A 26,275-nucleotide genomic window follows, 5' to 3' on the forward strand; every position below is an offset into this window, starting at 1 on the left:
CTTATTAACGCAAATATAATGGACAATGTGCTAAAATTGATCAATATTTCGTCCAAATTTTGATCGCATATGAAGATTATCAAGCATCAGTCAAATAGTTATAGATCGGAAGCTTAATACTTATCATTCCAAATACTTCCTGGTTTCAATTCCATTTTGTGAGCATTTGCGATCAAACATCCAACAATTCATTGAAAAAAATCGGGAGTGAATTTTTAGGAAAATCATAAATTCTGAATTACATCATTGAATCAACAAAAATATCTTTATGCGGCGTAAATGGTTAAATACGATAACTTTGAATTTTGATAAGTTCTCACATCATTTTTAGTATTTTTGGATGTCAACAGAGATCCCAAAGGAATATTTAGATCTTCACGAGAAGCGCCTTCATGAAATGCTTGAAGTTATCGAGAAGGCACAATGGAAGCTCTCAAAGGAGGAACCAACAATCAAATTCTATACAAGCTCATACCCAGGAAGTTCCTTCTCCATGGTTAAGTCCGTTGTTTATGTTAATGGCAAAGCGGATGAAGCAATTAAGATCCTTGATCAGGTTCCAACAATTGACGCTAACACACCAAAGGAACTTGCTGATGGCGCCAAGGAAAGATATCTTTTCGGAGGTGTTGAGGGTGGTGCCCGCTATCTTTACATGTCTCTTGACTCCGGATCTCGTTTTGTTTCTGATCGTGAATTTTTGCTTCTCCGCAAGCGTTACGATCTTGAAGATAAGAAGGTATGGCTTTGTGTTTCAATTGATAACACAGAACTCAAGCCAGTTGCTAAGGGTAACGTTCGTGGAAACATGACTTTCCAGGCTTACATCCTTGATAAGGATCCAGCTAATGGAGAAGATCGTCTTACATTCGTTGTCCATGCTGACCCATGCGGATCAATTCCAGCAGTTTTATACAACTCAGTTGCTGTAAACCAAGGAAATGGCGCAAAAAGAATTCGCGATGATATCTTTAAACAGTAATAAAGTAAATACTAAAAAAAAAAAAAAAAAAAAAAAAAAAAAGGTAGTGGGGCTTCCAGGCACTTCGTGCCCTCTAGCCCCGAAGATGTTTAGTATAAATGAAGTTCTTATATACGGGTCTTCCAGGAGCTTTTCACAAAATATATATGTTTTCATGTTTTGTCACTTTTCTGTCACTTTTCAGGTAAAAACATTTTTATTATATATATATAAAATGAATTTTACAAAACCACCGTTACCCTTCTTTGGAAATAAGAGTAGATGTAAAGATATTCTATTGAGAGAACTTAAGAAACTACCGAATGGTCTAACATTTGTAGATTTGTTCGGTGGAAGTTTCTATATATCTCATTTGTGCCATACTGTATTTCCTGACTCAAAGATTATATGCAATGACTTCGACAACTATATGAACCGTCTCAAACATATACCAGACACAAACAAAATATTGAGTGAGTTGAAAGAAAAGATACCTATAGGCAAGATGGAACGTATACCATTAGATAAGAAAAATACTGTCAGAGAGGTTTTGAAAAAAGCAGAGTATATTGACTGGGATAGTATATCTTCTAGACTATTATATAGTGGTGCTATAAGAGTTCATGACATTGAAACACTTATGTCAAAAGTTTTATATCTTAACTATACAAAGGTTTTCAAAGAGAACATAGAAAAATATACTGAGGGTATAGAGTTTGTGAGATGTCGTTGGACAGAGTTGTATGAAAAATATAAAAACAAGGAAAATGTTTTCTTTATAGTAGACCCGCCGTTCTATAACACATGGGATTTTCAATACCAAGTAGACTGGACTTTGAGAGACTCTTTAGAAACTTTAGACGTTTTACATAACCATCCATGCTTTTACTTTACATCCGATAAAAGTGGTTTGGAAAGTGTCATGAGATGGTTAGAGGACATACATGACTATGAGTTTATATATGACAAGATAGAATATGAGAGAGGTCCTATAAACCGGAGAAAGTGTCACAATAAAGAAATTTTATTGGTAAGTAAATGTGGTTTGAAATCGGATTGTTAGTTTTAGGTTTTTTCCATTGTGTCATTTACTTATTTGACGTGGCAGAAAGATATAGAGAATATGAAGATGAACCAATGCCAGCAAATGTTCAGTATATGTACTCGTAAGAGATATTTTTATCTAATATTAAATGGACGCACAGAACTTAGCGAATGCACAGCAACCTGGACAACCAAACCCAGAGAATATTCCAAATGAAGTTAGAATACAAACTGCAATGGCAAACTATGGTCAAGTGCCAACAGATGTACAAATGCAAACTGCCATGTCAAATGACGCTGCGTTAGGTTTGCCACCATGGTATGCAAATATGAGATGGAAAGAGTTTTATACAAACCCTGAAGTGGGATATAAACAACTTTATGCAGATGACGCGAACACAGGAGTTGACCCAGAATATGTTTTCTACCAGAGGAGAAACAGAATGTATGAGCTCCAGTTAAAGAATGCTATGGAACTCAACAGGAAACGTAAGAGACTAGGCGGACATTAGATTTTTACATATAGTAAAATGGGTTTCTTCAGTAGTATTGGAAACTTCTTTCGAAATGTTGGAAGAGGTATATGGAATGGAATAAAAACCGTAGGAAGAGGAATTTGGAACGGAGTCAAAAATATTGGTAAAAGAGTAGGTCAGTTCGTTGGTATTATACCTAAAGACCCTGAACCAGAAGAACAAGCTCCTGTTATACAACAGCCTGAACCTGCACCACAGTCTAGTTGGCAACCAAATCCAACACCTCAACCGTATTAAAAAATTATATTTTTACCGTTCGATAGTAGTTGTATATGAAACTAAGTTCTAAGTAAAACGCGTGGTATAATGGAACTATTCTCTTTCTTCCATCTGTTGTAAACCATACTTGAAAGTCTGAAATACTTCCACTCGGTGGTTCATATAACTTTGTAGGTTTTTCGTAAAAGTCATTTGCCAAGCATAAAAAAGAGTTTTGTGCACCAGAAAATGAAGCATGAACTATAATAGCGTCAGAGTCGAAAACATTTTCATATGTTCCATTAGGGTTTGAGACTTCATAATAGTCCGGGTGTACTGGATACCATGCAGGCTGATTTAACATCCTCAAAAATCTATGCCATGCCAAGTTGTTATATTTTGTAGAAATATAAACGTTTTCTCCAAGGTCTTCTATTTTATTGATTTTAACAGTTGCATTTTTCCTGTCATATATAATATCGAGATGGTACTCTCCCTCGTCAATGTTATACTGGTTTGCATATTCGAGATAGATATCGTTTATTTTTTCTTGAAAAGCTTGAAGAGTTGTTTCTAAGTTTACAAGCAAATTCACTTGTAAAAGTTTTCCCTGTTCAAATTTCTCATACGTATGTTTTTCTTTGTTATAGTATCGAATTTCAAAAGCGACCGTAAATGGGAAACCATGTATGGCTTCTGAAATGAATTTCATTCTACGAAAGCCAATAGCTTTTGTGACGGATGGGTCTCTTAGCCATCTTAACGGGTAGTCAAAACGATAGCCTTCATGCTTTACGGTCTCTGTCTCAAACTTTTGACCGACATTCGTAAAAAGTTCATCTAATGGTTTAGTTGTAGCAACTCTAGAATTTTCTTTTTCTATTGAAAGCATATTTTATCTAGAATAAAAATGTCGAAAGAAACAGCGTCTATGAGAGAAATACAACACAACCGACAACTCATTTTGCAAGCTCTAAATAAGAACACAACAAACTTTTCAAACTATTCTAAGATATCTGAGTCATTGAAAGAAGGAAACTTAAAACTGACATTAAACCCAATGACAGACGAGTTTCTGTTTCAAGACAGTAAGAACCATACTGTCTGTATAAATCCAACAAAAGGAACTTTAAACGAGAAACCTATAAATGAACTTCTTTTGAAAGCAGATATTGACAACAAAGCTGACAAAGAATATGTCATTGAAAAAGTTCAAGAAGAACATGACAGAGCAGATGCAACATATGCAACGAAAGAACATACTCATCCTGAACTAGCGGACAAAACATATGTTGACAATAAAATGTCAAGTGAAGTGACAAGAGCTGAAAACGAATATTCTAAAAAGACTCATACACATACCATTGCAAATATTACAAACTTACAAGAAACCTTAAACAGGAAAAGTGACGTTGGACATACACATACCATTGCAAATATAACAAACTTACAAGAAACCTTAAACAGTAAAAGTGCCGTTGGACATACACATACCATTGCAAATATAACAAACTTACAAGAAACCTTAAACAGTAAAAGTGCCGTTGGACATACACATACCATTGCAAATATAACAAACTTACAAGAAACATTAGAGACAAAAGCAGATAAAACATATGTCAATGAAATATACCAAAGTTTAGTTGGAACAACAAAAAATATTGAAACTATTGTTGGTGACTTTTCTATCTATGAAGAAAACAAATATTTTAGATGGGAGTTTGTACAGTCTTTAAGAAATGGTATACGGTGTAAACTCATTCCGAAAAATAACAATGAAATGTATGTAAGCTATAAAAAGAACGATGGTACACAAGTTAAAGTTCCATTAGACAACAACTGCTACTTAAACTTCTATGGAGACGAACAAAAGAAATATTTAAGAGTTTATGAAATGGCAGATATGACATTGCCTGACCCAGCTCCAGCACCATACTATTATGACTATGGTGTTGACGTCAGAACACTACACGCAGACCCAAAAAAGCAAACATTCTATTTAGATTTTTATAGATATAAAAGATATAATGCAATAGAAAAAACGAGAATAGTATACTATTATACAGATGACAGAAATAAATATTATAGTCAAGACTTTACCTACCCTGAAAACATAAGATTATATTATAAAAAATATTCTGACACAAACCAGAAGAAACCTGAAATGGTTGCACTATATTTTAAGTTCAAAAGAGACAATCCTATAATATCTCATATGTTTGATTTCATGAACCCAGTAGGTTCTATTTACACGTCAATGGAAGCAAGAGGTCCTCAAGCAATGTTTGGTGTTGGTGCATGGGAACAAATAGTCGACAGGTTTTTGTATTGTGCAAACTCTTCAAAGGAAACAGGTGGAAGTAAAACGATTTCAGGTGAAAACCTACCTGCGCATAGTCACTACGTAAGTTTAACTACATCTCGAGAAGGTTGGCATAAGCATAGATATTGGGATTGGTCAGGAATGACAAAAGGTAAAGGATATGATGTTAAAGACGACGTTAAGTTTGCTATAAATTGTTACTGGGATGACACTCAGGGAGAAGGAGACCATACACATCGCGTTGCAGGATATACGCAAACAACGGGACAGAGTAAAGACTACATGCCACCTTACATGACAGTTTACGCATGGTATAGAATTGCTTAGTCGTCATTTTCAACTTCTTTAGCATATTCGTCAGGAGTTGTCTTATATTTGTTAGGAACTGTCTTTGAAAGTATACCACCTTGAACCTTAACAAGTTTGAAACGAGGTCTGACAATAGTAGTTTTATCTTCTGCTTGCAGTCTGTACATTTTGCCATGTTTGCCTAAAACTTCATAATATTCTCTTGTATACTTTCTTCTATTTTTACGAACACGAAGGTGAGTACCTGTCGGGTTCCCATTGTTGTCATAGTCAATAGTATTTTCATATGGGTCGCGTTTAGGTATTTCTATTTTTACTTTGTCACCTTTCTTAAGTTTGAAGCCTGGCATTCTTTCTTGTTTGTCTCTTTTGACTAAACTATTAAATATATAGTCTTTCTCTAAGTCGGGTTGTTTTTCATTTCTTCGGGGGAGTGGTTTCCCAAACCTTTTTGTTTACGGTTATTGTAAATATTTAAAACTTGTCTCATCTTTGCCATGGAGAAATGTCTATATTTGTCGTCATATGACATTTCATTTGCTTCACCACCTTGTGGTTGGTTTAAGTCTCTTAAGATTTTTATACAACTGTCAATGACACCAAGAGCAGAATGGTTTTGGTCGACAATGAAATATTGGTTTACATTTTTTGAACGCAGATAGTTTTTAATATCGTCTGATTTGAAAGAACGTTCACAGTCAGATGTCAGTTTTGTTGGATGGTATTTGTCAACGAATATTGTCAAAGCAGTTTTTACATCTAAAATATTTTTGGACTGTAATGGTATAGCTTCACAGTATCTTGTGTTTTGACCGACAAATATTAGCCAGTATGGTGGTCCATCTTCTCTATATCTCGGAATGTTTTCCAAGATATCCATAAACCAAGCATTTGGTGTTGAACTAAAGATTTTTATCATGAGTGCTTTCTTTGTTGCCTTAGAAACATAGGGGTCCTTGTTTGGATTCGTCATTTTTACCCTATAAGAAATGGGTTTATTTGGCGCATTAGCAGGAGTTGCATCCAGATTTTTGCCCGCAGTGGGAACAATAGCCAGAGGTGTATTTGGAGTTGGAAGGAAGATTTTGAGTACATTAGGTATACTTAAAGAGAAAGCACAACCTATTATACAAACTGTACAGAAAGGTTGGGATGTAGCACGAGATGCAGCAAATCTTATTCCAAATCCTGAAACAAGAGGAAAAGTTCAAGGATGGATGGACAATGTAGGAAGACAAGCAGGAAACTACTATAACAAAGCAAATGACTACTATAACCAAGCAGGACACTACATGGACCAAGGTGAAAGATTCTTTAACAGAGGATATAACCATGCACAACAATGGGTAAACAATAACCAACCTCAACCGCCTCAAACGTGGGGAATGTAAAGATTTTTACTGAGATGAAATGAACAATACAGCATTGAGACAAATGGGTTCAAGATGGATTTGTCGGCTTCCAGCAGTTACACAACCACGTGTTTGTCAAGTTCTTCCTATACCTCAGGAAGTTTTAGACCGACTTAAAAAACCTAAACAACCAGTTGAAAACAAAACAAACTAAAATTTTTACTGAGATGAAATGACCGAAGAAGTTGAAACGGTAGATTTGACACCACAAACAAAAAGTTCAGAACCATTGTCAAAACCTGTCAAAGAACTTACAGATGAAGAGAAAAATTCAATAATAGAAAGTGCCAGGTCTGGAAATACAAACCCTAACTACAAAGTCACTTTTCATAGAAATGGAACGGCTAGTATCTCAAAAAAGAAACAGACTCTCACAAATAAAATATTGAAGTCTGAAGGAGCTTTCGAGACAACAGATGGAAAAGTTTACTTCACTGACCAACAGTTCATTATAGAACATCTCATTGACTTAGAGTCGAAATATTCTAAACTTTACAACAAACACAAAAAGTTGAAAGGAAAACAAAAACAAATGGCATATGATATTTATGAAGATGTTGACGACACAACTGTTCCTGCAGGTGAGGTAAAGTCAGAGGAACCGAAAAGTGACGAAAAACCGATAGAAGAAGAGAAACCAAAAACTGAAGATAAACCAAAACCAAAGTTTAGTTTCCAAACTAAACCAAGTCAACCTTCATTAGCTGGTATGGGTTGGCGTCAAAGACTTATGGCAGCAGGTGGTTATGTAAAGTAAAGAAAAAAAATATTTTTTTATTTTTATAAAAATGCCCCCATATAGAATGGATAGAAAATCTGCTAGAATAAAAGCAGAGTTGCAAAGATATGGTTGGAGAGTTTCGAAGAATTTTAAATATAGGAAGGGAAGACCCATAAAAGTCTATGACAAATTGTCTGGTCTTCGCTACGAAATGGACTTAGAAACAGCACGCGCAAATTATCCAAACAGACTAGAGAGGTTAGAAGAAGAACGTCTTATGGACATGCCTTTCGATGTTAGTGAACCTCAAGTTGAAGGACACGACGGCTTTGCCAGATTCTACTGGAAACATGACGAACAATTGCATCCTTTGAGAAGGAAAAAAGGAAAAGGTGAAGACGCACATGCTCCCATGGAAAGAACAAGATATGCATATGAAAAGTATCGTGAAGTTAGAAGTCAAATTACATCTGGTCGAACCTTTACAGTAAACTTTGACGAAGGAAAGAACAAAGAAGGCTTCATGGGTGTACTTGCTGCCATACAAGACGGAAATAAGAAAGGATACAATCTCAGACTAACCGTAACAGATTTAGATGGTCACATTTACTATGCGCATGGCAATGAACAAACAGCCGCACAACTTCTTGACGCTTTCAAGACTACAAAGAGAGAACAAATGTTGACTCCGACTCAGACATTTTGAATGCAATTGAAGGAATTGCAAGTGTCAAGTTCGAATGGTACCAACCTAACCCTCAAGCAGTCAGACAACATGCTGGATACTTCCCGTTCAGAAATAAGTCTGACATTGACTTGACAAGGTATGGAATTTACAATTCAATTGAAACAATTGTCAATGAACCTTGTATTCTTACATGTCTCAGGAACTCTGGTCTTGTTACAGATGAGAAAATGAAGTATCTTGAGTCATGTGTGAAGACAAGGTACATTCTCAGAGGTCAATTGGCAAAAGTTGCACCGTTGGCAAATGTCAATATCCGAGTCAACATTCCGACTGAGAAAGGTTCTTCACATGACGACTATGTTGTTGACAAAGACTTACCATGGTTGAAGATTGTAATTGTCCACAACCACTTCATGTTGAACGAAAGTCTTACAAACCCATTGTTCGGAAAAGGCAAGTGCAACATTGTCAGAGCTGTAAACATTCTTTTCGAGAAAGGTTTGTTGGAACCAATTCCAGATGACAAGCTGACAGAAACTTTTGTACCAAAAGACGAAACAAACTTTTCATTGTTAGTAAGACCAAAAGTTGTTCCAGACAAAGTTATAGCACAAAAGAAGTACACAGCTCCAAAAGGAGTTGGATTGTTCGGATACCAACCTGAACCAGAAGAACTTCCAATGAGGTTGCAAGAACTTCAAGATGCTATAAACAAACTTCCATTGAGACATCCAATCGACGTCAAATTGTATTGGAGAGCATCAGAGTTAGGTCAGAAGATTTTATATGAAACAGGTTGCTTTGACGATGTTTATGAGATAACAGGAGAAGTTTCTCAAAAGATAAGAGACTCACTTGAATTTCCACAAACTGGTCCGATTGGATGCGACAAGTTCGACTCATACGAAAAGATATACTATGTCGACCTTAACGCTGCGTACATGAGGTTTGTCCAATATATTCCGACTGGAATTCCAAACGAAGATGGTGAGTTCCCGGGAAGGAACTATACAGTTGGAAAAGTCATACAACAACTGTATGATATTAGGAAAGCTTCAAACCCCAAACTTGCAATGACACTCAAATTGCTTATGAATTCGACATGGGGATATTCCATTAAGAAACCTCAAGCGATGAAGAGTAAACACTATGAGAAGGTCGACAACTTTGTTGAAAGGTTCTCCCCTTTTGTTTTGAAATACGAATTTACTCAAGGTCAAAGTGGCTCAGTAACCACAGTAAAACCTATTGTCGAACATTGGTCTTATCCTCAGTTCGCAAAGGCAGTCCTTGACAACTACAACAAATTCTTCTCCGAAGTCAAATCCAAAGTTGTGGTTTACTATGAGAACATCGACGCACTCATGACGAACAAAGAAGGCTATAACAAACTCATTGAAATGGGTTAAGTCGGTGAAAAGATGGGTCAATTCAAATTGGACAAAATTTTCACCGAAGTTCATGTCCTCTCCAAGCGTAAGTACTGGGGCATACTTGAAGACGGCACAGAAATAAAACATTGCATGAAGTAAAAAATTTTTATTTGAATTTGAATTTAAATGTGGGGAATTCTTGGTCTCAAACTCATATATAACCTGTTTGTCTGTATTTTCGTCGACTATGGCACGAGACACGAACATTGACCAAACGGACAAAAAGTGTCATTTCAGATGGTCACGCAGCCAATCGCATTCGAGCACTTCGAAGAAGCCTTACGTTCCAAGGGAGAGGGTGTCTGGTGCAAGGCAGAGGTCATGAAACTCTACGAGCAGTACATCCTCAATGCCTGGGAGGACAAATCGTCCTTGGATTGGCAATTCTACCAACTCCTCTGGGACGACCTCCTAGGCAACTGGGATGACGAAAGAGTCCAATTCAGGGGTCAGGAACTACTTGTCCAAATTCTCATTAATTTAAGCTACTTAACTAAATAAACACCTAAATTTACTCGGGGTTTCCCCCTAAAATAAAATTTTTTTACTCTTAGAACCACTCGAGGTTCTCCTTACGGTTGTTGAGCTTGTCACCGTCAATGTGTCTGACCTTCGTCTTCTTGCCTGGATTTGGAACCCATTGAATTGCGACAAGCTTGCCCATGGAGATTGAACCGCGATTCCGAAGGTTAAGGTTCAAGTGTCCCAAGTTGTTGAGGACTGGGGTAAGAACCTTGCCTGTCTCCTTGTTGCGGATTTTGTATGGGTAGGGTTGGGAAATTTCATAACTGTCATCGGCAACAAGGGTTGCCCAAACTTCCTTTTCTTCGTGTTTCTCTTCTTCTTCCTCTTCTTCTTCGTGTTTCTCTTCTTCTTCGTGTTTCTCTTCTTCCTCGAAAATTCCTTCTTCAATTTGGTACTCACGAATTACGGTGTTGGAGGTTCTGTCCTTTCCGAGTACCTTCCAGATGGCGTCTATCTCTTCGAAGAAACGGTAGATGAGTCTGGCAAGGTCTCGGTTCTCTCTCGCGTAAATGCGCAAGGTTTCCGTCAAATCATTCAGGCATTTCTCATTGGAAGCTTGGTTCATGAGGACATCGGCTTTGAGCTTGGTCATCTCTTCCATAAGACTACTTTGGAGAGTCTTAACGGTGTTTGTCAGATGAGCTTTCAAATTCAAAATTTGAATTTGAACTGGGCGCTTGTCTGGCAACATTGAAAGGACATCTGCCATTGTGTTCGGCTTCGGTGCTTGTTCGGACATCGAAAAAATGAAGTGGTTTGAGAATGGCGGTTTTACTTCAAAAAGCTTGTTATGACAGTTATGTCATACAACAAGTTTAAAATAATATCTTGTTCTTCTTCTGAACGTTTGTTGTCTCTTCCGATAAAAGTTTCGAACATGAGAACCAAAAAACGTTTTTTGAGATTGCGGAAGAGTTCAGGCAAACGTTCATATTCTGGATATGTTGGGAGCAGTTCAAAACATCTGAGCTGACTTTCGGACAAAATTGGGACAATGTCAGAAAATTCATCTTTGGTCGGACTGCATGAAGGTAAGTCCCTTACATGTAAGTAGCTCTGGTAAAGTCTTCTCATTTCTGCTAACTTTTGGAGTATAGCTTCGTAGTTTAGAAGTTTTAATTTTAATTGTCTTATTCCACTCTTTACTTCTAAACGGTAAGTATCCATGAGGTCAAGAGTAGCTTTGGTAGCTTTAAGTGGAGCTATCTGTTCCTTGACTCCTGCAATTTTGGTTGCAATTGTGATTTGAGCTCCTTCAAGTTCGCCGTCTATGTCGTTCTCAACACCTTCAACCATAGCTTGAAACTCTTCATCGGTCCATTGAGATTGGTGTGGGACGAATTTAACTTGCTTCATTCAAAAAATGAAAAAAATGTTTTTACTCAAAACGTTAAGGTTGACTGAACTGGTTGGATGTCGCCTTCACAGGTTATGTAGAACGGCTGACCCGAGAAGTGAAGGAGAGACTGAATTGCCAATTTCATATGGGGTAGGGGGTTCTCCTTGTTTGGTATTTTTATCCAAGGACGTTTGTTTAGGAACTTAACAAGAGCTTCTCTTTTGGCGTCCTTTATGCCATCGTAGGCTGTCCCGTCTGGTATTTGAATTGGAATTCCAGTCGAAGTCTCGAGCTGAAGTGTAGACCTTCCAGAAATAGTGGTGAACTTGACCTTGGGCTTCATTACCCTGCGCAAGTACTGCTTAACAACTTCATTTATCTCTATAAGGTAAATTGCCTCGTCAAATCCTTCTGGTATTCCGAGTCCTTCCATCCGACAGGAAAATATTTTCCCGACAACTGGAAAAAATTTTCCCGACGACAGGAAGGACTCTTCCAGTTGTCCGTCCGTAAACCATTCAAATTTTCGAAAATTGAGAACTTTTGGTCGAACTTCAGAAAAAGTTTTTCCTTCCGACAGGAAAGGTTTTTCCTTCCGACAGGAAAGGTTTTTCCTTCCGACAGGAAAGGTTTTTCCTTCCGACAGGAAAGGTTTTTCCTTCCGACGGTTAAGCCACAAACAGATGTCCGACGTACCACCAACCGAGCCCATTCCCAAACCAGAGGAACCTAAAGCACCAGCCCCTGCACCTCAGCAACCTCAGTTCCAGCAAGTCCCTCCACCAAATTACTACCAATTTCCACCTCAAGGTTACTACCTACCACAAGGCTTCCCGAACTACCCTCCTCCTCAGCCTATGCCTTACTTCCCCAACCCTTGGATGTTTATGCAAAACCCTGCCCCACAATTCCAATCTCAATCCAAGAGAGACCAAGAGTTCGAGGAAGGTCTGAACCGCTTACGCAAAGAGTATGCTACTACCCCAATGGAAGAAGACAGGCTTTCAGTCTCTTCCCTCAAATCGACCGATTCGACTCGTACCACAGATTCGGTTCGTGACCGTGAAGACTACCTCAAGCAGTCTGAGAGACTCTTCATCCTACAACCATTTACAGTTGGAGCTCTCAAGAACATGCGCAATTACGAAGGTCAGACACCAGCTGGAGACCGCAAAACAGACGTACTCGCAAGAGCAGTCCAACTCGTCAAAACAAAGACTGAGATAGTCGACTTCATTCTTGCAGCTTGCCCATACAAGTAAAAAAATAAACAATTACGAGTTAAACTTTTTATTCTTTCTTTTCTGAGTTGTTTAGAGCTGGTTTCTCTTGTAGAAACCTTTCGTACTCTTCCATGGTCATGTAATTGCGAATTTGGTACGCAATTCCAGGTTCGTTGTTTTTGAACCTTACGTATGTAACGCTTCCATCCTCCTCAGGGAAGTAAGCTGCTAACATCTGACCAAGTTTTCTCGGTGACTCGGAGCTCATAAAAATGTCACTTTTTAAACGTTAAGTTTTTAGTCTTATTTTACCCTTTGTTTACCCTTTGTTTGTCAAGGTAGTATTGGAGTGCAATTTCTCCAAATTCTCTGTGTCGGAGTTCTTCAGCATTTTCCAAGGTGTCCCTGGAGAACTCAAAGAAGTTGTCAAGAACATACTGCCATGCTGCTCTTCTGAGTTCGTCGGTATTTTGGAAGTGTTGCACCTTCGAGTCTTCGGACATGAAAAAATGACACTTTTTCTATTAAACCGTTTTGGCATTTCTCATGAGTGAGTATAGTTCTGCCGAACCATTGGAAGAGAAGAAGTACCCTTGCTGGCAAAAGACAAAAATAGTTGCCTTAGTTGTCATTGCAATTGTACTCGTAATTGAATTCATTGTACTTCTCTTCACGTACATAAAACTCAGCAATGGTATTTGCTTTAAGAAGCTACCATCTTACTAAGACTAAACACTTACATTTTTCAAGCTTGACTTTTTACAATTTGAATTTTGTTGCTGAATTCAGCAAAAATATAATTTATGTTAGAATGTTAGATCTAACATGTTTTCTAACACGTTTTCTAACATGGTCTAAAACTCTCGAAAATCATGAATTTTACACCAAAAATAATGTTTATGTTAGAATGTTAGATCTAACATGTTTTCTAACACGTTTTCTAACATGGTCTAAAACTCTCGAAAATCATGAATTTTCCCGAAATAAAAAATAAAGTTGGTTTTTTTAAAAAAATATTTTTTATTTTTATTGTAAGAACATGTTAGCAACAACAGCACCAAACTCGTTAGTCATGAACCCAACTTCAATGTTAGTAGAGATGAAAAGCTTCATTCCTTCTTCATATACTTTCGAAACAAAAATCCAGAAGATAAAGCAAGAACTTTTAACAAGTAATTTAGACTGTAGTGCGAAAGATGAAACAAATGAACAGTATCTTTATGAAATGCAGGATATTATTGACCATTTACCTAAACTTCCTGAAATCCAACAACAAAAACTCACTATTCCAGAATTCGATGAAATAGAAGTCGGACTGACTGACTCAGTAGAAATAAAGAAGTTCATACGAAAGGTTAACTATGAGTTTCTTGGATTTCATTGCAACCACAAAGTCATGGACAAAGACTGCGACATGGTATATAAGAACATCTCTGACCTTTACAAATCCGAAGAATTTAAGACCTACGACAACTTTGTTTCATTAGTTGCAAAATGTGTTTGGGAAATAAGAGATAAAGATAGTAGGGGTAAGGTATGGAACGAACAAATAAAACCCGCTATGTTCGAGATGAAGAAAACCATTGACGCCTTAGTTGTTTTAGCAGGTAAGGTTTCAGAATATAACGCAAAAATGAACCCACAATGTTCTAAATGTAAAGCAGCAATGAGGAAATATAACTACTCCGTCAAAGAGATAGAACGTATGCGAAACGACTATGCAGATTTAAAGAAAGAAGCAGAGAAACCAGCAGAAGATAAAATGGACATGTTGACATTTCTAAACAAAAACTATCCAACAGCTGACGATTTCCTTCTATCTGACGTCAAGAAGAAGTATAAAGAAACTTTCGGTATCGTTAAAACATTCGATGTACTGACAGAAGAAATAGAAGCTACGAAATTGTTTAGAGTCATGAACCATCGCAACATATACCATGTAAAACGCTTGTAAATAGTTATGTTAGAAAACATGTTAGAAAACATGTTAGATCTAACATTCTAACATAAACATTATTTTTGCTGACTTTTTACAATTTGAACTTTGTTCGCGTAGATGTGAATTCTGAAAGAAGTATGAGGGTCTTGTATGACTTTGTACTTCTCCCATAGTTCATGTCTGTCAAACTTACCTGCCATGGACTCTTTCATAAGTTCCATGAAATCGTCTTCGGACAATCCAGGGAAAAGTATGATATCAGTAAGTATTCTTTTAACATCCTTACTTAAACTCTTTGCTGTCTGTACACAAATGACAACTGAGATGTTAAAGTGTCTGAGCTTCTTAAGAATTCGACACATGTCTTGTTCTCTGTTCTTTAACAAAGGATGAGAAGCAAAGTCATCTAAGATAAGAAGACATCTATGAGGGTAAGTCTTCCAATCGTAAGATTGCAATTTCTTCGAAATGTATTCTATCTCTTTCTGTTTGTTTCTGAAGTGTTTCTTCTCTAATATTCTCTGCATTTCCTCATTTGGGTCTTTAAACTTAGAATTATACTCATTTATAGCATTATACTTCAAAACTCTTCTTTGGTACTTCTTTATCCAATCTAACAACTCAGTATCCTTTATACATACTAACTTAGACTTTTTATAATATCTTTGAACGAATTGACGGTTTGGTCAAATTGACCAGAAGTACTACAAATAACAACTAACTCATAGAATGGGTTCTTCTCATCTAGTTCTTGTTGTTGTGCAGCCATTTTAAGATAAGTGAAAGTCTTACCCGACCCAGGTGGTGCAATTAGACCTGTTATACCATTCTGAGCAAATAAGAACTTGTCATGTATAGGTTTTATCTGAGCATTTTCTAACTTCCTCTTGTTCTTGTTTAAAACATTCTCAAATTTCTTGTCAATGTCAGCAAACTTTTTTTCTAACATATTTTTAGAAAAATTAAAATTTTTATTTTTGAAAATGTCTAGCGATTTCGCTATCTATATTCGAGACAACTTTTCGACAGCAAAACATCTGTGACCATAAAATCTTACATAGTGTAAACAAGAAAGGTGAATTTGTTCTAAAGTTCTGTTTCTGGGAATATGACAAGAACCATAAAACATTAAGCAGAGAAGTCTTAAAATTTGTCAATGACAGACTTGTTGACAGAGATGACGCCGATTGGAAAGATGAAGTCCAACAAAAGTTCTTAGAATGCAAAGAAGACACATGCGCTGTTCTTGAAGATGAAATAGAAAACAGAATAGAAGAGCTATTAAAGGACAAAGACTTTTACAAAATATGGTTCTGAGAAGTTTGACATAACTCCACCAGAGAAGAAGAAGAAGAGAGAAGAAAGAAAAGAAAGTAGAAGAAGAGAAGAAAGAACCTGAACCAGAGAAAAAGAAATTTGACATGTAAAAATAAAATTTTATTTTTAGAACATTTCTGGGTCAATGTCAATGTTCTCTTCCTCTTTAGGAGCAAACACTGGCTTAGACTCTAAAATCTTTTTACCCAATTTACCTTGAACTTCAACTATCTTAGACTCATAATATTCATAGTCGTCTGCTTTCTTTGGTTCATAAGGTATAACAAGTTTGTATGCTTTGCCTTCTTTAAGGTTTGAGAACTTTCTGTCAAAATTTTCTTTGACTGCTAACAAACCTTCTATGTCTAAGTCTTCAAATTTCGCACCATTTTTAGTCACAATAGCAAACTTAACTGGTTCGATGTTCCAAACTTTGTCAAATGTAGACTTTTCAAAATGGTAGAAGTAAACATTCAAATAGCGAATGGGTCTAGTTCTTCTTTGACTTCTGTCATGTACTTTTACTGAGATGAATTTTGCCATCTTTTCTATCGGAAAAAAAATTTTTTTTAAATTTACTCAGAAAAATTTTTCTTTGTATATACGCCGTTCTGAACATCTAAAAGATTTTTGACATTTGCCAAGAATGTTCGTTTAGACGCTGCCATATAACCATACTCTTGACAATATTTTTTATAATCGTACAATGACCTTTCATCTAAACACTCAAAGTAGTTTCATCTATAAACAGTTCATATACACTCTTGTTTGCTTCTAACAATGTTTGTCTCTCTTCGGTATGTGGAATTTGTCTTGGATTGAACTTTGAAATATCTAATGTCATGAAATATGAGAACAAGTGGTTGTAAAAGTCAGATGTCAAAGTTTCTGCTAAGCGTCAAAATATTCTGTATCTTGCATATGAGAATCTGACGTTCTGACAACTACATATCTTCTGTCAGAACTTTCTAACTTCATCGGAACGGCATTGTTTGAAACCATGACGAATTTGCAACATTTTCACAAACTCTTTGGTCTTTATATTTTCTTTCAACAACTCCAACTTTGTCTGTTATAAGACTCTTCAAAGCATCTGAGTTTAAAACTTTTGTTGTATCTATACTTTGAAGTTCGTTACATACTATAAGTTTCATATTCTCTATTGAGGAGTTAAATTTACCGCAGATGTTTTCTAAGTTTGTCATATTCGGGTTCGAATAGCCCTCTAACAGTTTGCACAAAATATCTGTAAAGAATGTGTTCTTACCAGTTCCTTGTTTTCCAATTATAATGAGAGCAGTTTCATTTTTAGCACTTGGATGTTGTAAGATGTTTGCAAACCAACATAAGATATACTCATAGACTCTTTCGTTTCCATTGCATATAATTTCTTTGACATGGTCTAACCAAGCTTCTATAATATTTTCTTTCCATTCTACTTGTTCATATTTATATCCAGTGAAGATAGAATAGAAGTTTGGAGAAGGTGTATAAACTTTATACCTCGAACTGAAAAATCTTCTAACTTTGACAATAAGATATCCCAAGCATCTAACATCTTCATGCCAACTTGTACGACTTTTATTTTCTTAAGTTTCTGTCTACATTCTTGTTCTGAACTATGTTGCTCTTGGTTTGTTAAAGACAACATCCCATTCTTTCATGACATAACATTCTGGGCAGAGTCGACATAAATGACTAAACGTTTCAAATTCTCGACTGCTTTGTTATAGTCTCGAAATGGACACATATTTCTGAATGCTTGGAAGTCATAAAAATCTGAAACATCTATTCTGTACATTTTTATAAAAATAAAAAAAAATATTTTTTTTATTCTTGACTTTGTTGTTCCATTTGTTGCATTTGTTGTTCTTGAGCTATTTGTTGTTGAAGTTGTTCTTGTAATACAATACTTTCACCAGTTGCATCTTCCAATTCGAAACTTTCTGCCGTCATTGACAAATACATAGGACATAAAAGTTTTACAGGAACAAAGTTTGCGTCAACTAATGTTAAGTTATTTGCAAAGTGTTTGAGTTACTAAGTTGAAAATTCTGCATTCGAATGAACAATAGGCAAACCAGCAGAGAAAGTGTTGTTTATACGCATAAGTATCTTTTGGTCATAGTAGTTTCTGTCGACATTCGAATAACACTTTGAACCTAAGTTTGAAACAATATATAAAATAGGTGTACTTAAGTCAATGGAATAGACATTCCTTGTATGACACCTTTTCCTGTTATAGGAAACTGTTGGTAGTAAAAACCAGATATAAGTTTTGTATTATAGCTCATATTTTATAGTAAACTCAGTCGGACATCCAAACATAATGAAACCTGCTCTAGTTGCAGCACATGTTACATCCGTCCTTAAAGTATTAAATAAGTCAACAAAACCTGTTGGTGGTATATCTGAGTAAGTATCTTCAAAGAGTATTTTTTACCATTCACAACAACAAAGTCTTCTGGTGTCAAAAGAGCAAAACAGGCTTTAGTCGTCATTGTGTTTAAGGTTAGTTTACAATATCGTCCTTGAGGACTTTGTAAGTTTGTTGTTATAGAATTATATGACTCAGGGTTTTTAGTCGTAATAGTATAAACCACTATGTCTTCTGCCATTTACTTAGCAAATAAATTTTAATGAAATGTTGTGGTCGTCAAATATTTTTATGACGTCTGGGAAACTATATTTTAAGTTCAACGTTTCACCTCCTTTCATAACGTATATCTTGTCAATGACATTATATGAAACACCACAGCAAGCAATGTCGGGTTCTATTTCTTTGATGTTTATATCGTCTGCCTCTGTCAAAAGTTTCAATAGTTCTTTCAAAATTTCATGAGGTGCGATGACATATGAGTTCACTTTTACAGGGTTGTGCTCGACCAAGTTTAACATTATACCCAAAGCTTGACAAATCTTCTCCTGAGTTTTAAGTTTGTCTTTAAGTTGTTGGTAGTCATTTCGAATATCTGCAACAGAACTTAAGTCTCTGCTAACTTCAGGGTATGTTGGTTGTTCTTTTACAGGAACTATTGTTATACCATCTTCGTCTTCGTATGGTTTCCCCACTTCAACATCTCTTTCTTTGACATTGACAACAACACTTTGACTGTTTGTTTGAGTTGGTGAATTTAACTTCACATCTGCCACCGCCATTAAACCTTTTGAAACACTTACGCTTCTATTTTTCGGAAATGACATTTTACTTAGAATAAAAAGATGGACGTATTTGAGTATCTCTTCGAATTGAAGCAAAACAAAGTTTACACACACAAACAATACAAGTTACATTGACAGAATAGTTCTTTACACAAACAATGGAAAATGTTATAGAATAGCAGTCTTTGCTGAACCAAAATATTTTCATAAAGCAAAGAAAGTTGGTATAACCGAATGGTGAAAGTTCTTGAAGCAGACAAAAATATAACAACAAAACTGACGATATTTCTAAAGGTAAGTTTATAATACAATATATGTCAAAACTGGCGTACTGTCAATATTTGACGGAGAGAAGTCAGTTCAAGAACAACTTACTGACCTGCTGCCAAAATCTGCTCGATGGAAGCTGTCGTTATACCAATCTGAGGAGCCCCAGCAGGTTTCATCGAACGAATCTTCAAAAGAGCATCTTCCGTGAAAAGTGCTATTGGTTTTGTAAACTTCTTTGCTTTCAATTCATCTGGACCGTCTCTGTCACCAGTATATTGTATTTGAACTGTACCAACAGTTGAAATACCACCCATAAAGTCTTCTGAGTCAGCAAATGGAATGCCAAGCCAAAAGTTTGAACGGTCTCCATTTGTATATTGAGTTTTTTGACCTCCTGTATGAGTCCATACTTTCACATATGGCATAATAGAACTTTGCATTTCAGGGTTAATGGTTGTTGTGAAGTTGTTGTTAAAGTTCATAGCATCTAATGTCAAGTTGTATGACCTCATATCCTCAACTGTAGAATATTCTTCTCTTGGATAATATTTGCCATCTATGTTTATATGTATTTAATACCAGGGTTGTAGAAACAAGAATAGTCATTTATAGTTCGTCTGAACAGTACAAACATAGTATCTGCATGTTTCATTGCAGTTGTTAAGCAATATCTGTTCTTGCACCTGGGTCAGCACTTTGGTTTCCAACTTCACCTGCAAAGTCTTTGACAGATATTTGGTGTATAGGGAACATAAGTGGAACTGCAATATATTTGGCAGCTAAAGCATTTGAAATATCTGGGTCCAACATATAGACTGCAAGTCTGCTTTCTATTCTCTTGCATTCAAATTTTTCGCATGTGAACTTAACTGGGTCCCAAGCATCCAGCAGCATTGAAATAATAGTTTACTTCAGTGTTGAGGTTTGAGAAACCAAAGTCTAAGTCAACTTTGTTTTTGCAAAAGTCGGCGAATGACGTTTTATTTGTTCCCACTACGTCTTAAGAGTGAATGGGTCTTGTGTTGGTGCAATGACTAAGTTATTTTTGCTTGGAGTAAGTTCGATAGAAATTTTTCCTGCCCAGTTTGGCAAGTATCTTAAAAACCTGAAGATGAGGAAAGATGACAAAGGAACTCTAAGTTTCAGTTTTACTTTGGTTACTGCTGCTGCAGTTTGTCCAGAAAGGTTAACATAAACTCCTGGAACGTTAGGGTCAAGTCTTCTTATTTTCTCAATAGTTGCATACTGGTCTGTTTGTTCTCTAGCTTGTGGTTGTACTGAGTTTCTCAAAGCGAACCATTCATAGTTTGCCCATGTTACTGTTTGAACTAAGTCAGAGTTAGAATATATCTTATATCCCATGAAAACTTCTGGAGCATATTGGTATCCGACATAGAAAATTCCATTGCAACCTTTCTTGTCAGACAACTTGGCAGAAGGTTTTATTTCAATGTCTTGTTCCACGTATAAGAAAGAGTTGTCAATAGAAATTATATGAAACCTGTCGCAAGCAATATCTACTGTTGTTGAAGAACCTTCTCCAAACTCACCTACGTTTCCATAAGAAACAGCAGTTGTATATTCGTAAGTTCCAGGAACTATTTCTGACCTTCTAATGGCATTGTCGCATTCGTTATACCATTCGGAAACATTTCCATTCATAGCATCCAAAACTGTTGGCGTTATATTCTGAGCGGCGTACATTTCATATGAGTAAAAATATAGAATAGTTGGATTTATATGTCATAATAGAACCCACGTGGACCAAGCTTTACTTTCTTCCTGACTGAGTTTTTAACTCTTCTTTTTCCTTCATTGCCCTCTGCTTGAAGTTGTTGCATCTTTGCATTATGTTCATCTAGTATGTTGCAAATTTCCCATGTCCTTTTTGCCTTTTGGCTCTGGTCGCCCATCTCAGGTAACCTATATCCTAGAAAGAGTTTGTCATAGTCTGTATTTGAGTCTTCGCGTATTGTTTGCATGACTCTTTCCTGAGTTTCCGGTTCAAGCTCTTCAAACAGTGCCTGTCCATATGGAATATGCTCGTTTCCAAATATATGTTTTTGTAGCCATTCTGGTTTTCTTTCCATGTTACCAACTATATCTTTTGTGAATGGGAAAGCTTTTACCCAATCTTTCAGTCTTGCGTCGTTTATTTCTGTAGTTGGTTTTATTTTGTCAAGGAACATGTTTTTCAATACTAACATTTCATTTGGTACTGTCCATTTGAGTTTTCTTAAATATTCATCCCTCTCATTTCATTGTCTGCAAAGTAAGTTTTTATGACATTTTGCTAAACTTTCCAAGGTTCTGTACAATAGGTTTCTCTTCCTTCGCTAGCTCCCTAACTTTCTTTCTAAACTGTATCACAAAAATATACCACGTGCTATATAGCTGTTCTGTGTAGTTTCTTTGACGATAAATGTTTCTTAGAACGTCTCCAGTGGTTTTATTTCTATAGCCATTTCATGTTTCATCACTGGTCACAAAAATCTATCTGCATCTTCATATCTTTCAATGGCATTAAAGCGGCGCTTTTGAATGATACCAGCTTATCGGTGTTCACCATTGACTTTCCATTGCGTCTACATTTTCTTTGAGAATGTGGTTGTAAAGTTTTGAGACATCACCTATCTTCGTGGTTAGCTTTTTACTCCACCATTGTCTCATTGTAGTTCCATCTTCGTCTCGCAAGAAACAAAAGTACCGAGGTTTGTTTCCATTCTTGGTTAGGTTCTGAATGAACTTTCAAACATGTTTATTTCTATATGTTTCTCCTTGAAATTTAACCTTTTATTTCACGAGCTTCATCGCGAAGATTGAACGTTAATGCTCGTAATAAAAAGCGTGTTTTGTTATTTGTGTAATTTTCTTTTCAGTATCTTTCCATTTCTATTCTCTTTCCTCCATCTGCATGTCCTGGAGCTGACGCGGCAACGTTAAATCGTTTTCCGTGTGGTGGTTGAGGGCTTCTCGTATACTGATGGGTAATCATATTAGACTATTCATTCACTGATACAAGGAAAGAGAAATTTTATCTAACGCGATATGGAACGAGAATAATCGAAAAATGTTTGCCGACATACAAAAGACTCCAACATCAGATGAAAATATCAGCATAGAATGGAAGAACTGAAAAAAATGTACACAAAAATACAACAACCCTTTTTACTTACGAGCATTTAACGTTCAATCTTCGGATGAACTCGGTGAAATAAAAGGTTAAATTTCAGAAAACATATAGAATGAAACATTGTTTAAAGTTCATTCAGAACCTAACCAAGATGGAAACAAACCTACTTTTGTTTCTGCAGACGATGGAACTACAATGAGATGGGGTCATAAAGCTAACCGGATAGGTGGTTCATAAACTTACAACCACAATTCCAAGAAGTTGTAGACGCAATGGAAGTCAATGGTGAACCAGATATAGCTGGTATTTTAAGCGCGGCTTTAATGCCATTGAAAGATATGAAACATGCAGATATTTTGACCAGTATGAAATGAACATGGCTGATGGAAAATATAACACCTGACGTTCTAGAACATTTATCTCAAAGAACTACACAGAACATAGAGATGGTATATTTGGTGAAGAGTTTAGAAAGAAAGTTAGGGAGAGCAAGGAAGAGAACCTATTGTACATGACCTTGCAAACGAAAGTTTACAAAATGTCATAAAAACTTACTTTGCAGACAATGAACTGAGAAGGGATGAATATTTAAGAAAACTCAAATGGACAGTACCAAATGAAATGTTAGTATTGAAAAACATGTTCCTTGACAAAATAAAACCAACTACAGAAATAAACGACGCAAGACTGAAAGATTGGGTAAAAGCTTTCCCATTCACAAAAGATATGTTGGTAACATGGAAAGAAAACCAGAATGGCTACAAAAACATATATTTGGAAACGAGCATATTCCATATGGACAGGCACTGTTTGAAGAGCTTGAACCGGAAACTCAGGAAAGAGTCATGCAAAAATACGCGAAGACTCAAATACAGACTATGACAAACTCTTTCTAGGATATAGGTTACCTGAGATGGGCGACCAGAGCCAAAAGGCAAAAAGGACATGGGAAATTTGCAACATACTAGATGAACATAATGCAAAGATGCAACAACTTCAAGCAGAGGGCAATGAAGGAAAAAGAAGAGTTAAAAACTCAGTCAGGAAGAAAGTAAAGCTTGGTCCACGTGGTTCTATATGACATATAAATCCAACTATTCTATATTTTTACTCATATGAAATGTACGCCGCTCAGAATATAACGCCAACAGTTTTGGATGCTATGAATGGAAATGTTTCCGAATGGATAACGAATGCGACAATGCCATTAGAAGGTCAGAAATAGTTCCTGGAACTTCGAATATCAACTGCTGTTTCTTATGGAAACGTAGGTGAGTTTGGAGAAGGTTCTTCAACAACAGTAGATATTGCTTGCGACAGGTTTCATATAATTTCTATTGACAACTCTTCTTATACGTGGAACAAGACATTGAAATAAAACCTTCTGCCAAGTTGTCTGACAAGAAAGGTTGCAATGGAATTTTCTATGTCGGATACCAATATGCTCCAGAAGTTTTCATGGGATATAAGATATATTCTAACTCTGACTTAGTTCAAACAGTAACATGGGCAAACTATGAATGGTTCGCTTTGAGAAACTCAGTTACAACCACAAGCTAGAGAACAAACAGACCAGTATGCAAATATTGAGAAAATAAGAAGACTTGACCCTAACGTTCCAGGAGTTTATGTTGACCTTTCTGGACAAACTGCAGCAGCAGTAACCAAAGTAAAACTGAAATTAGAGTTCCTTTGTCATCTTTCCTCATCTTCAGGTTTTTAAGATACTTGCCAAACTGGGCAGGAAAATTTCTATCGAACTTACTCCAAGCAAAAATAACTTAGTCATTGCACCAACACAAGACCCATTCACTCTTACAGAAGTATGGGAACAAATAAAATTGTCATTCGCCGACTTTTGCAAAAACAAAGTTGACTTAGACTTTGGTTTCTCAAACCTCAACACTGAAGTAAACTATTATTTCAATGCTGCTGGAGATGCTTGGGACCCAGTTAAGTTCACATGCGAAAAATTTGAATGCAAGAGAATAGAAAGCAGACTTGCAGTCTATATGTTGGACCCAGATATTTCAAATGCTTTAGCTGCCAAATATATTGCAGTTCCACTTATGTTCCCTATACACCAAATATCTGTCAAGACTTTGCAGGTGAAGTTGGAAACCAAAGTGCTGACCAGGTGCAAGAACAGATATTGCTTTAACAACTGCAATGAAACATGCAGATACTATGTTTGTACTGTTCAGACGAACTATAAATGACTATTCTTGTTCTAACACCCTGGTATTAAATACCATATAAACATAGATGGCAAATACTATCCAAGAGAAGAATATTCACAGTTGAGGATATGAGGTCATACAACTTGACATTAAGTGCTATGAACTTTAACAACAACTTCACAACAACCATTAACCCTGAAATGCAAAGTTCTATTATGCCTATGTGAAAGTATGGACTCATACAGGAGGCTCAAAAAACTCAATATACAAATGGAGACCGTTCAAACTTTTGGCTTGGCATTCCATTTGCTGACTCAGAAGACTTTATGGGTGGTATTTCAACTGTTGGTACAGTTCAAATACAATATACTGGTGACAGAGACGGTCCAAATGAATTGAAAGCAAAGAAGTTTACAAAACAATAGCACTTTTCACGGAGAGATGCTCTTTTGAAAATTCGTTCGATGAAACCTGCTGGGGCTCCTCAGATTGGTATAACGACAGCTTCCATCGAGCAGATTTTGGCAGCAGGTCAGTAAGTTGTTCTTGAACTGACTTCTCTCCGTCAAATATTGACAGTACGCCAGTTTTGACTATAATATTGTATTATAAACTTACCTTTAGAAATATCGGTCAGTTTTGTTGTTATATTTTTGTCTGCTTCAAGAACTTTCACCATCTTCGGTTATACCAACTTTCTTTGCTTTATGAAAATATTTTGGTTCAGCAAAGATGCTATTCTATAACATTTTCCATTGTTTGTTATAAAGAACTATCTGTCAATGATTGTATTGTTTGTGTGTGTAAACTTTGTTTTGCTTCAATTCGAAGAGATACTCAAATACGTCCATCTTTTTATTCTAAGTAAAATGTCATTTCCGAAAAATAGAAGCGTAAGTGTTTCAAAAGGTTTAATGGCGGTGGCAGATGTGAAGTTAAATTCACCAACTCAAACAAACAGTCAAAGTGTTGTTGTCAATGTCAAAGAAAGAGATGTTGAAGTGGGGAAACCATACGAAGACGAAGATGGTATAACAATAGTTCCTGTAAAAGAACAACCAACATATCCTGAAGTTAGCAGAGACTTAAGTTCTGTTGCAGATATTCGAAAGACTACAACAACTTAAAGACAAACTTAAAACTCAGGAGAAGATTTGTCAAGCTTTAGGTATAATGTTAAACTTGGTCGAACACAACCCTGTAAAAGTGAACTCATATGTCATCGCACCTCATGAATTTTGAAAAGAACTATTGAAACTTTTGACAGAGGCAGACGATATAAACATCAAAGAAATAGAACCCGACATTGCTTGCTGTGGTGTTTCATATAATGTCATTGACAAGATATACGTTATGAAAGGAGGTGAAACGTTGAACTTAAAATATAGTTTCCCAGACGTCATAAAAATATTTGACGACCACAACATTTCATTAAAATTTATTGCTAAGTAAATGGCAGAAGACATAGTGGTTTATACTATTACGACTAAAAACCCTGAGTCATATAATTCTATAACAACAAACTTACAAAGTCCTCAAGGACGATATTGTAAACTAACTTA

The 26,275-nt window shown here is 36.2% G+C and overlaps 18 protein-coding genes and 6 pseudogenes across 24 annotated transcripts, besides 1 other annotated feature; 12 read left to right on the forward strand and 12 right to left on the reverse strand.

The window, feature by feature from the left end:
* Positions 1 to 340: 340 nt before the first annotated feature.
* On the forward strand, positions 341 to 995 carry TVAGG3_0892940 (lipid-binding START domain-containing protein; the record flags this gene model as incomplete). The annotated part of the gene is made up of 1 exon (XM_001303569.2): positions 341 to 982. One exon carries the CDS (start codon positions 341 to 343, stop codon positions 980 to 982), a length of 642 nt encoding a protein of 213 aa, XP_001303570.1.
* A 201-nt stretch (positions 996 to 1,196) lies between these two features.
* Positions 1,197 to 2,024, forward strand: TVAGG3_0892950 (phage tail repeat-like family; the record flags this gene model as incomplete). The annotated part of the gene is made up of 1 exon (XM_051250919.1): positions 1,197 to 2,024. The coding sequence occupies one exon, from the start codon at positions 1,197 to 1,199 to the stop codon at positions 2,022 to 2,024; it is 828 nt and encodes a 275-aa protein (XP_051086394.1).
* Positions 2,025 to 2,334: 310 nt separating this feature from the next.
* Positions 2,335 to 2,517, forward strand: TVAGG3_0892960 (uncharacterized protein; the record flags this gene model as incomplete). Its single annotated transcript, XM_001303570.2, has 1 exon — positions 2,335 to 2,517. The coding sequence occupies one exon, from the start codon at positions 2,335 to 2,337 to the stop codon at positions 2,515 to 2,517; it is 183 nt and encodes a 60-aa protein (XP_001303571.2).
* Positions 2,518 to 2,535: 18 nt separating this feature from the next.
* TVAGG3_0892970 (serine threonine-protein phosphatase family) lies at positions 2,536 to 2,778 on the forward strand (the record flags this gene model as incomplete). Its single annotated transcript, XM_051250920.1, has 1 exon — positions 2,536 to 2,778. One exon carries the CDS (start codon positions 2,536 to 2,538, stop codon positions 2,776 to 2,778), a length of 243 nt encoding a protein of 80 aa, XP_051086395.1.
* Positions 2,779 to 2,782: 4 nt separating this feature from the next.
* On the reverse strand, positions 2,783 to 3,631 carry TVAGG3_0892980 (uncharacterized protein; the record flags this gene model as incomplete). The annotated part of the gene is made up of 1 exon (XM_051250921.1): positions 2,783 to 3,631. One exon carries the CDS (start codon positions 3,629 to 3,631, stop codon positions 2,783 to 2,785), a length of 849 nt encoding a protein of 282 aa, XP_051086396.1.
* A 453-nt stretch (positions 3,632 to 4,084) lies between these two features.
* Positions 4,085 to 19,903: a mobile genetic element.
* TVAGG3_0893000 (phage tail repeat-like family) lies at positions 5,204 to 5,389 on the forward strand (the record flags this gene model as incomplete). Its single annotated transcript, XM_001303574.1, has 1 exon — positions 5,204 to 5,389. One exon carries the CDS (start codon positions 5,204 to 5,206, stop codon positions 5,387 to 5,389), a length of 186 nt encoding a protein of 61 aa, XP_001303575.1.
* On the reverse strand, positions 5,679 to 6,344 carry TVAGG3_0893010 (annotated as a pseudogene). The gene has a single exon. A coding segment is annotated over exon 1 (666 nt).
* TVAGG3_0893020 (uncharacterized protein) lies at positions 6,361 to 6,762 on the forward strand (the record flags this gene model as incomplete). The annotated part of the gene is made up of 1 exon (XM_051250922.1): positions 6,361 to 6,762. One exon carries the CDS (start codon positions 6,361 to 6,363, stop codon positions 6,760 to 6,762), a length of 402 nt encoding a protein of 133 aa, XP_051086397.1.
* On the forward strand, positions 7,587 to 7,950 carry TVAGG3_0893030 (uncharacterized protein; the record flags this gene model as incomplete). The annotated part of the gene is made up of 1 exon (XM_051250923.1): positions 7,587 to 7,950. A coding segment is annotated over one exon (364 nt), but the record flags the coding sequence as incomplete, so codon positions are not given.
* TVAGG3_0893040 lies at positions 8,028 to 8,877 on the forward strand (annotated as a pseudogene). Its single transcript has one exon. A coding segment is annotated over exon 1 (850 nt).
* Positions 9,266 to 9,724, forward strand: TVAGG3_0893050 (annotated as a pseudogene). The gene has a single exon. A coding segment is annotated over exon 1 (459 nt).
* Positions 9,863 to 10,126, forward strand: TVAGG3_0893060 (uncharacterized protein; the record flags this gene model as incomplete). The annotated part of the gene is made up of 1 exon (XM_051250924.1): positions 9,863 to 10,126. The coding sequence occupies one exon, from the start codon at positions 9,863 to 9,865 to the stop codon at positions 10,124 to 10,126; it is 264 nt and encodes an 87-aa protein (XP_051086399.1).
* On the reverse strand, positions 10,176 to 10,751 carry TVAGG3_0893070 (cytochrome B-C1 complex subunit 6, mitochondrial family; the record flags this gene model as incomplete). The annotated part of the gene is made up of 1 exon (XM_051250925.1): positions 10,176 to 10,751. One exon carries the CDS (start codon positions 10,749 to 10,751, stop codon positions 10,176 to 10,178), a length of 576 nt encoding a protein of 191 aa, XP_051086400.1.
* On the reverse strand, positions 11,044 to 11,506 carry TVAGG3_0893080 (uncharacterized protein; the record flags this gene model as incomplete). Its single annotated transcript, XM_051250926.1, has 1 exon — positions 11,044 to 11,506. A coding segment is annotated over one exon (463 nt), but the record flags the coding sequence as incomplete, so codon positions are not given.
* Positions 11,533 to 11,922, reverse strand: TVAGG3_0893090 (uncharacterized protein; the record flags this gene model as incomplete). The annotated part of the gene is made up of 1 exon (XM_051250927.1): positions 11,533 to 11,922. The coding sequence occupies one exon, from the start codon at positions 11,920 to 11,922 to the stop codon at positions 11,533 to 11,535; it is 390 nt and encodes a 129-aa protein (XP_051086402.1).
* TVAGG3_0893100 lies at positions 12,226 to 12,751 on the forward strand (annotated as a pseudogene). Its single transcript has one exon. A coding segment is annotated over exon 1 (526 nt).
* TVAGG3_0893110 (uncharacterized protein) lies at positions 12,780 to 12,980 on the reverse strand (the record flags this gene model as incomplete). Its single annotated transcript, XM_051250928.1, has 1 exon — positions 12,780 to 12,980. One exon carries the CDS (start codon positions 12,978 to 12,980, stop codon positions 12,780 to 12,782), a length of 201 nt encoding a protein of 66 aa, XP_051086403.1.
* On the forward strand, positions 13,752 to 14,575 carry TVAGG3_0893120 (organellar and viral DNA polymerase type B; the record flags this gene model as incomplete). The annotated part of the gene is made up of 1 exon (XM_051250929.1): positions 13,752 to 14,575. A coding segment is annotated over one exon (824 nt), but the record flags the coding sequence as incomplete, so codon positions are not given.
* On the reverse strand, positions 14,846 to 15,600 carry TVAGG3_0893130 (annotated as a pseudogene). Its single transcript has one exon. A coding segment is annotated over exon 1 (755 nt).
* On the reverse strand, positions 16,095 to 16,514 carry TVAGG3_0893140 (protein of unknown function, DUF4108 family; the record flags this gene model as incomplete). Its single annotated transcript, XM_051250930.1, has 1 exon — positions 16,095 to 16,514. A coding segment is annotated over one exon (420 nt), but the record flags the coding sequence as incomplete, so codon positions are not given.
* TVAGG3_0893150 lies at positions 16,695 to 17,769 on the reverse strand (annotated as a pseudogene). Its single transcript has one exon. A coding segment is annotated over exon 1 (1,075 nt).
* TVAGG3_0893160 (protein of unknown function, DUF4106 family) lies at positions 18,591 to 19,127 on the reverse strand (the record flags this gene model as incomplete). Its single annotated transcript, XM_051250931.1, has 1 exon — positions 18,591 to 19,127. The coding sequence occupies one exon, from the start codon at positions 19,125 to 19,127 to the stop codon at positions 18,591 to 18,593; it is 537 nt and encodes a 178-aa protein (XP_051086406.1).
* A 658-nt stretch (positions 19,904 to 20,561) lies between the features above and the next one.
* On the reverse strand, positions 20,562 to 21,104 carry TVAGG3_0893170 (uncharacterized protein; the record flags this gene model as incomplete). The annotated part of the gene is made up of 1 exon (XM_051250932.1): positions 20,562 to 21,104. A coding segment is annotated over one exon (543 nt), but the record flags the coding sequence as incomplete, so codon positions are not given.
* Positions 21,105 to 21,136: 32 nt separating this feature from the next.
* Positions 21,137 to 21,607, reverse strand: TVAGG3_0893180 (protein of unknown function, DUF4106 family; the record flags this gene model as incomplete). Its single annotated transcript, XM_051250933.1, has 1 exon — positions 21,137 to 21,607. One exon carries the CDS (start codon positions 21,605 to 21,607, stop codon positions 21,137 to 21,139), a length of 471 nt encoding a protein of 156 aa, XP_051086408.1.
* Positions 21,608 to 26,275: the final 4,668 nt, after the last annotated feature.

Source organism: Trichomonas vaginalis, chromosome VI (assembly GCF_026262505.1).
Source record: "Trichomonas vaginalis G3 chromosome VI, whole genome shotgun sequence".
In the NCBI taxonomy this organism is placed as follows: Eukaryota; Parabasalia; order Trichomonadida; family Trichomonadidae; genus Trichomonas; species Trichomonas vaginalis.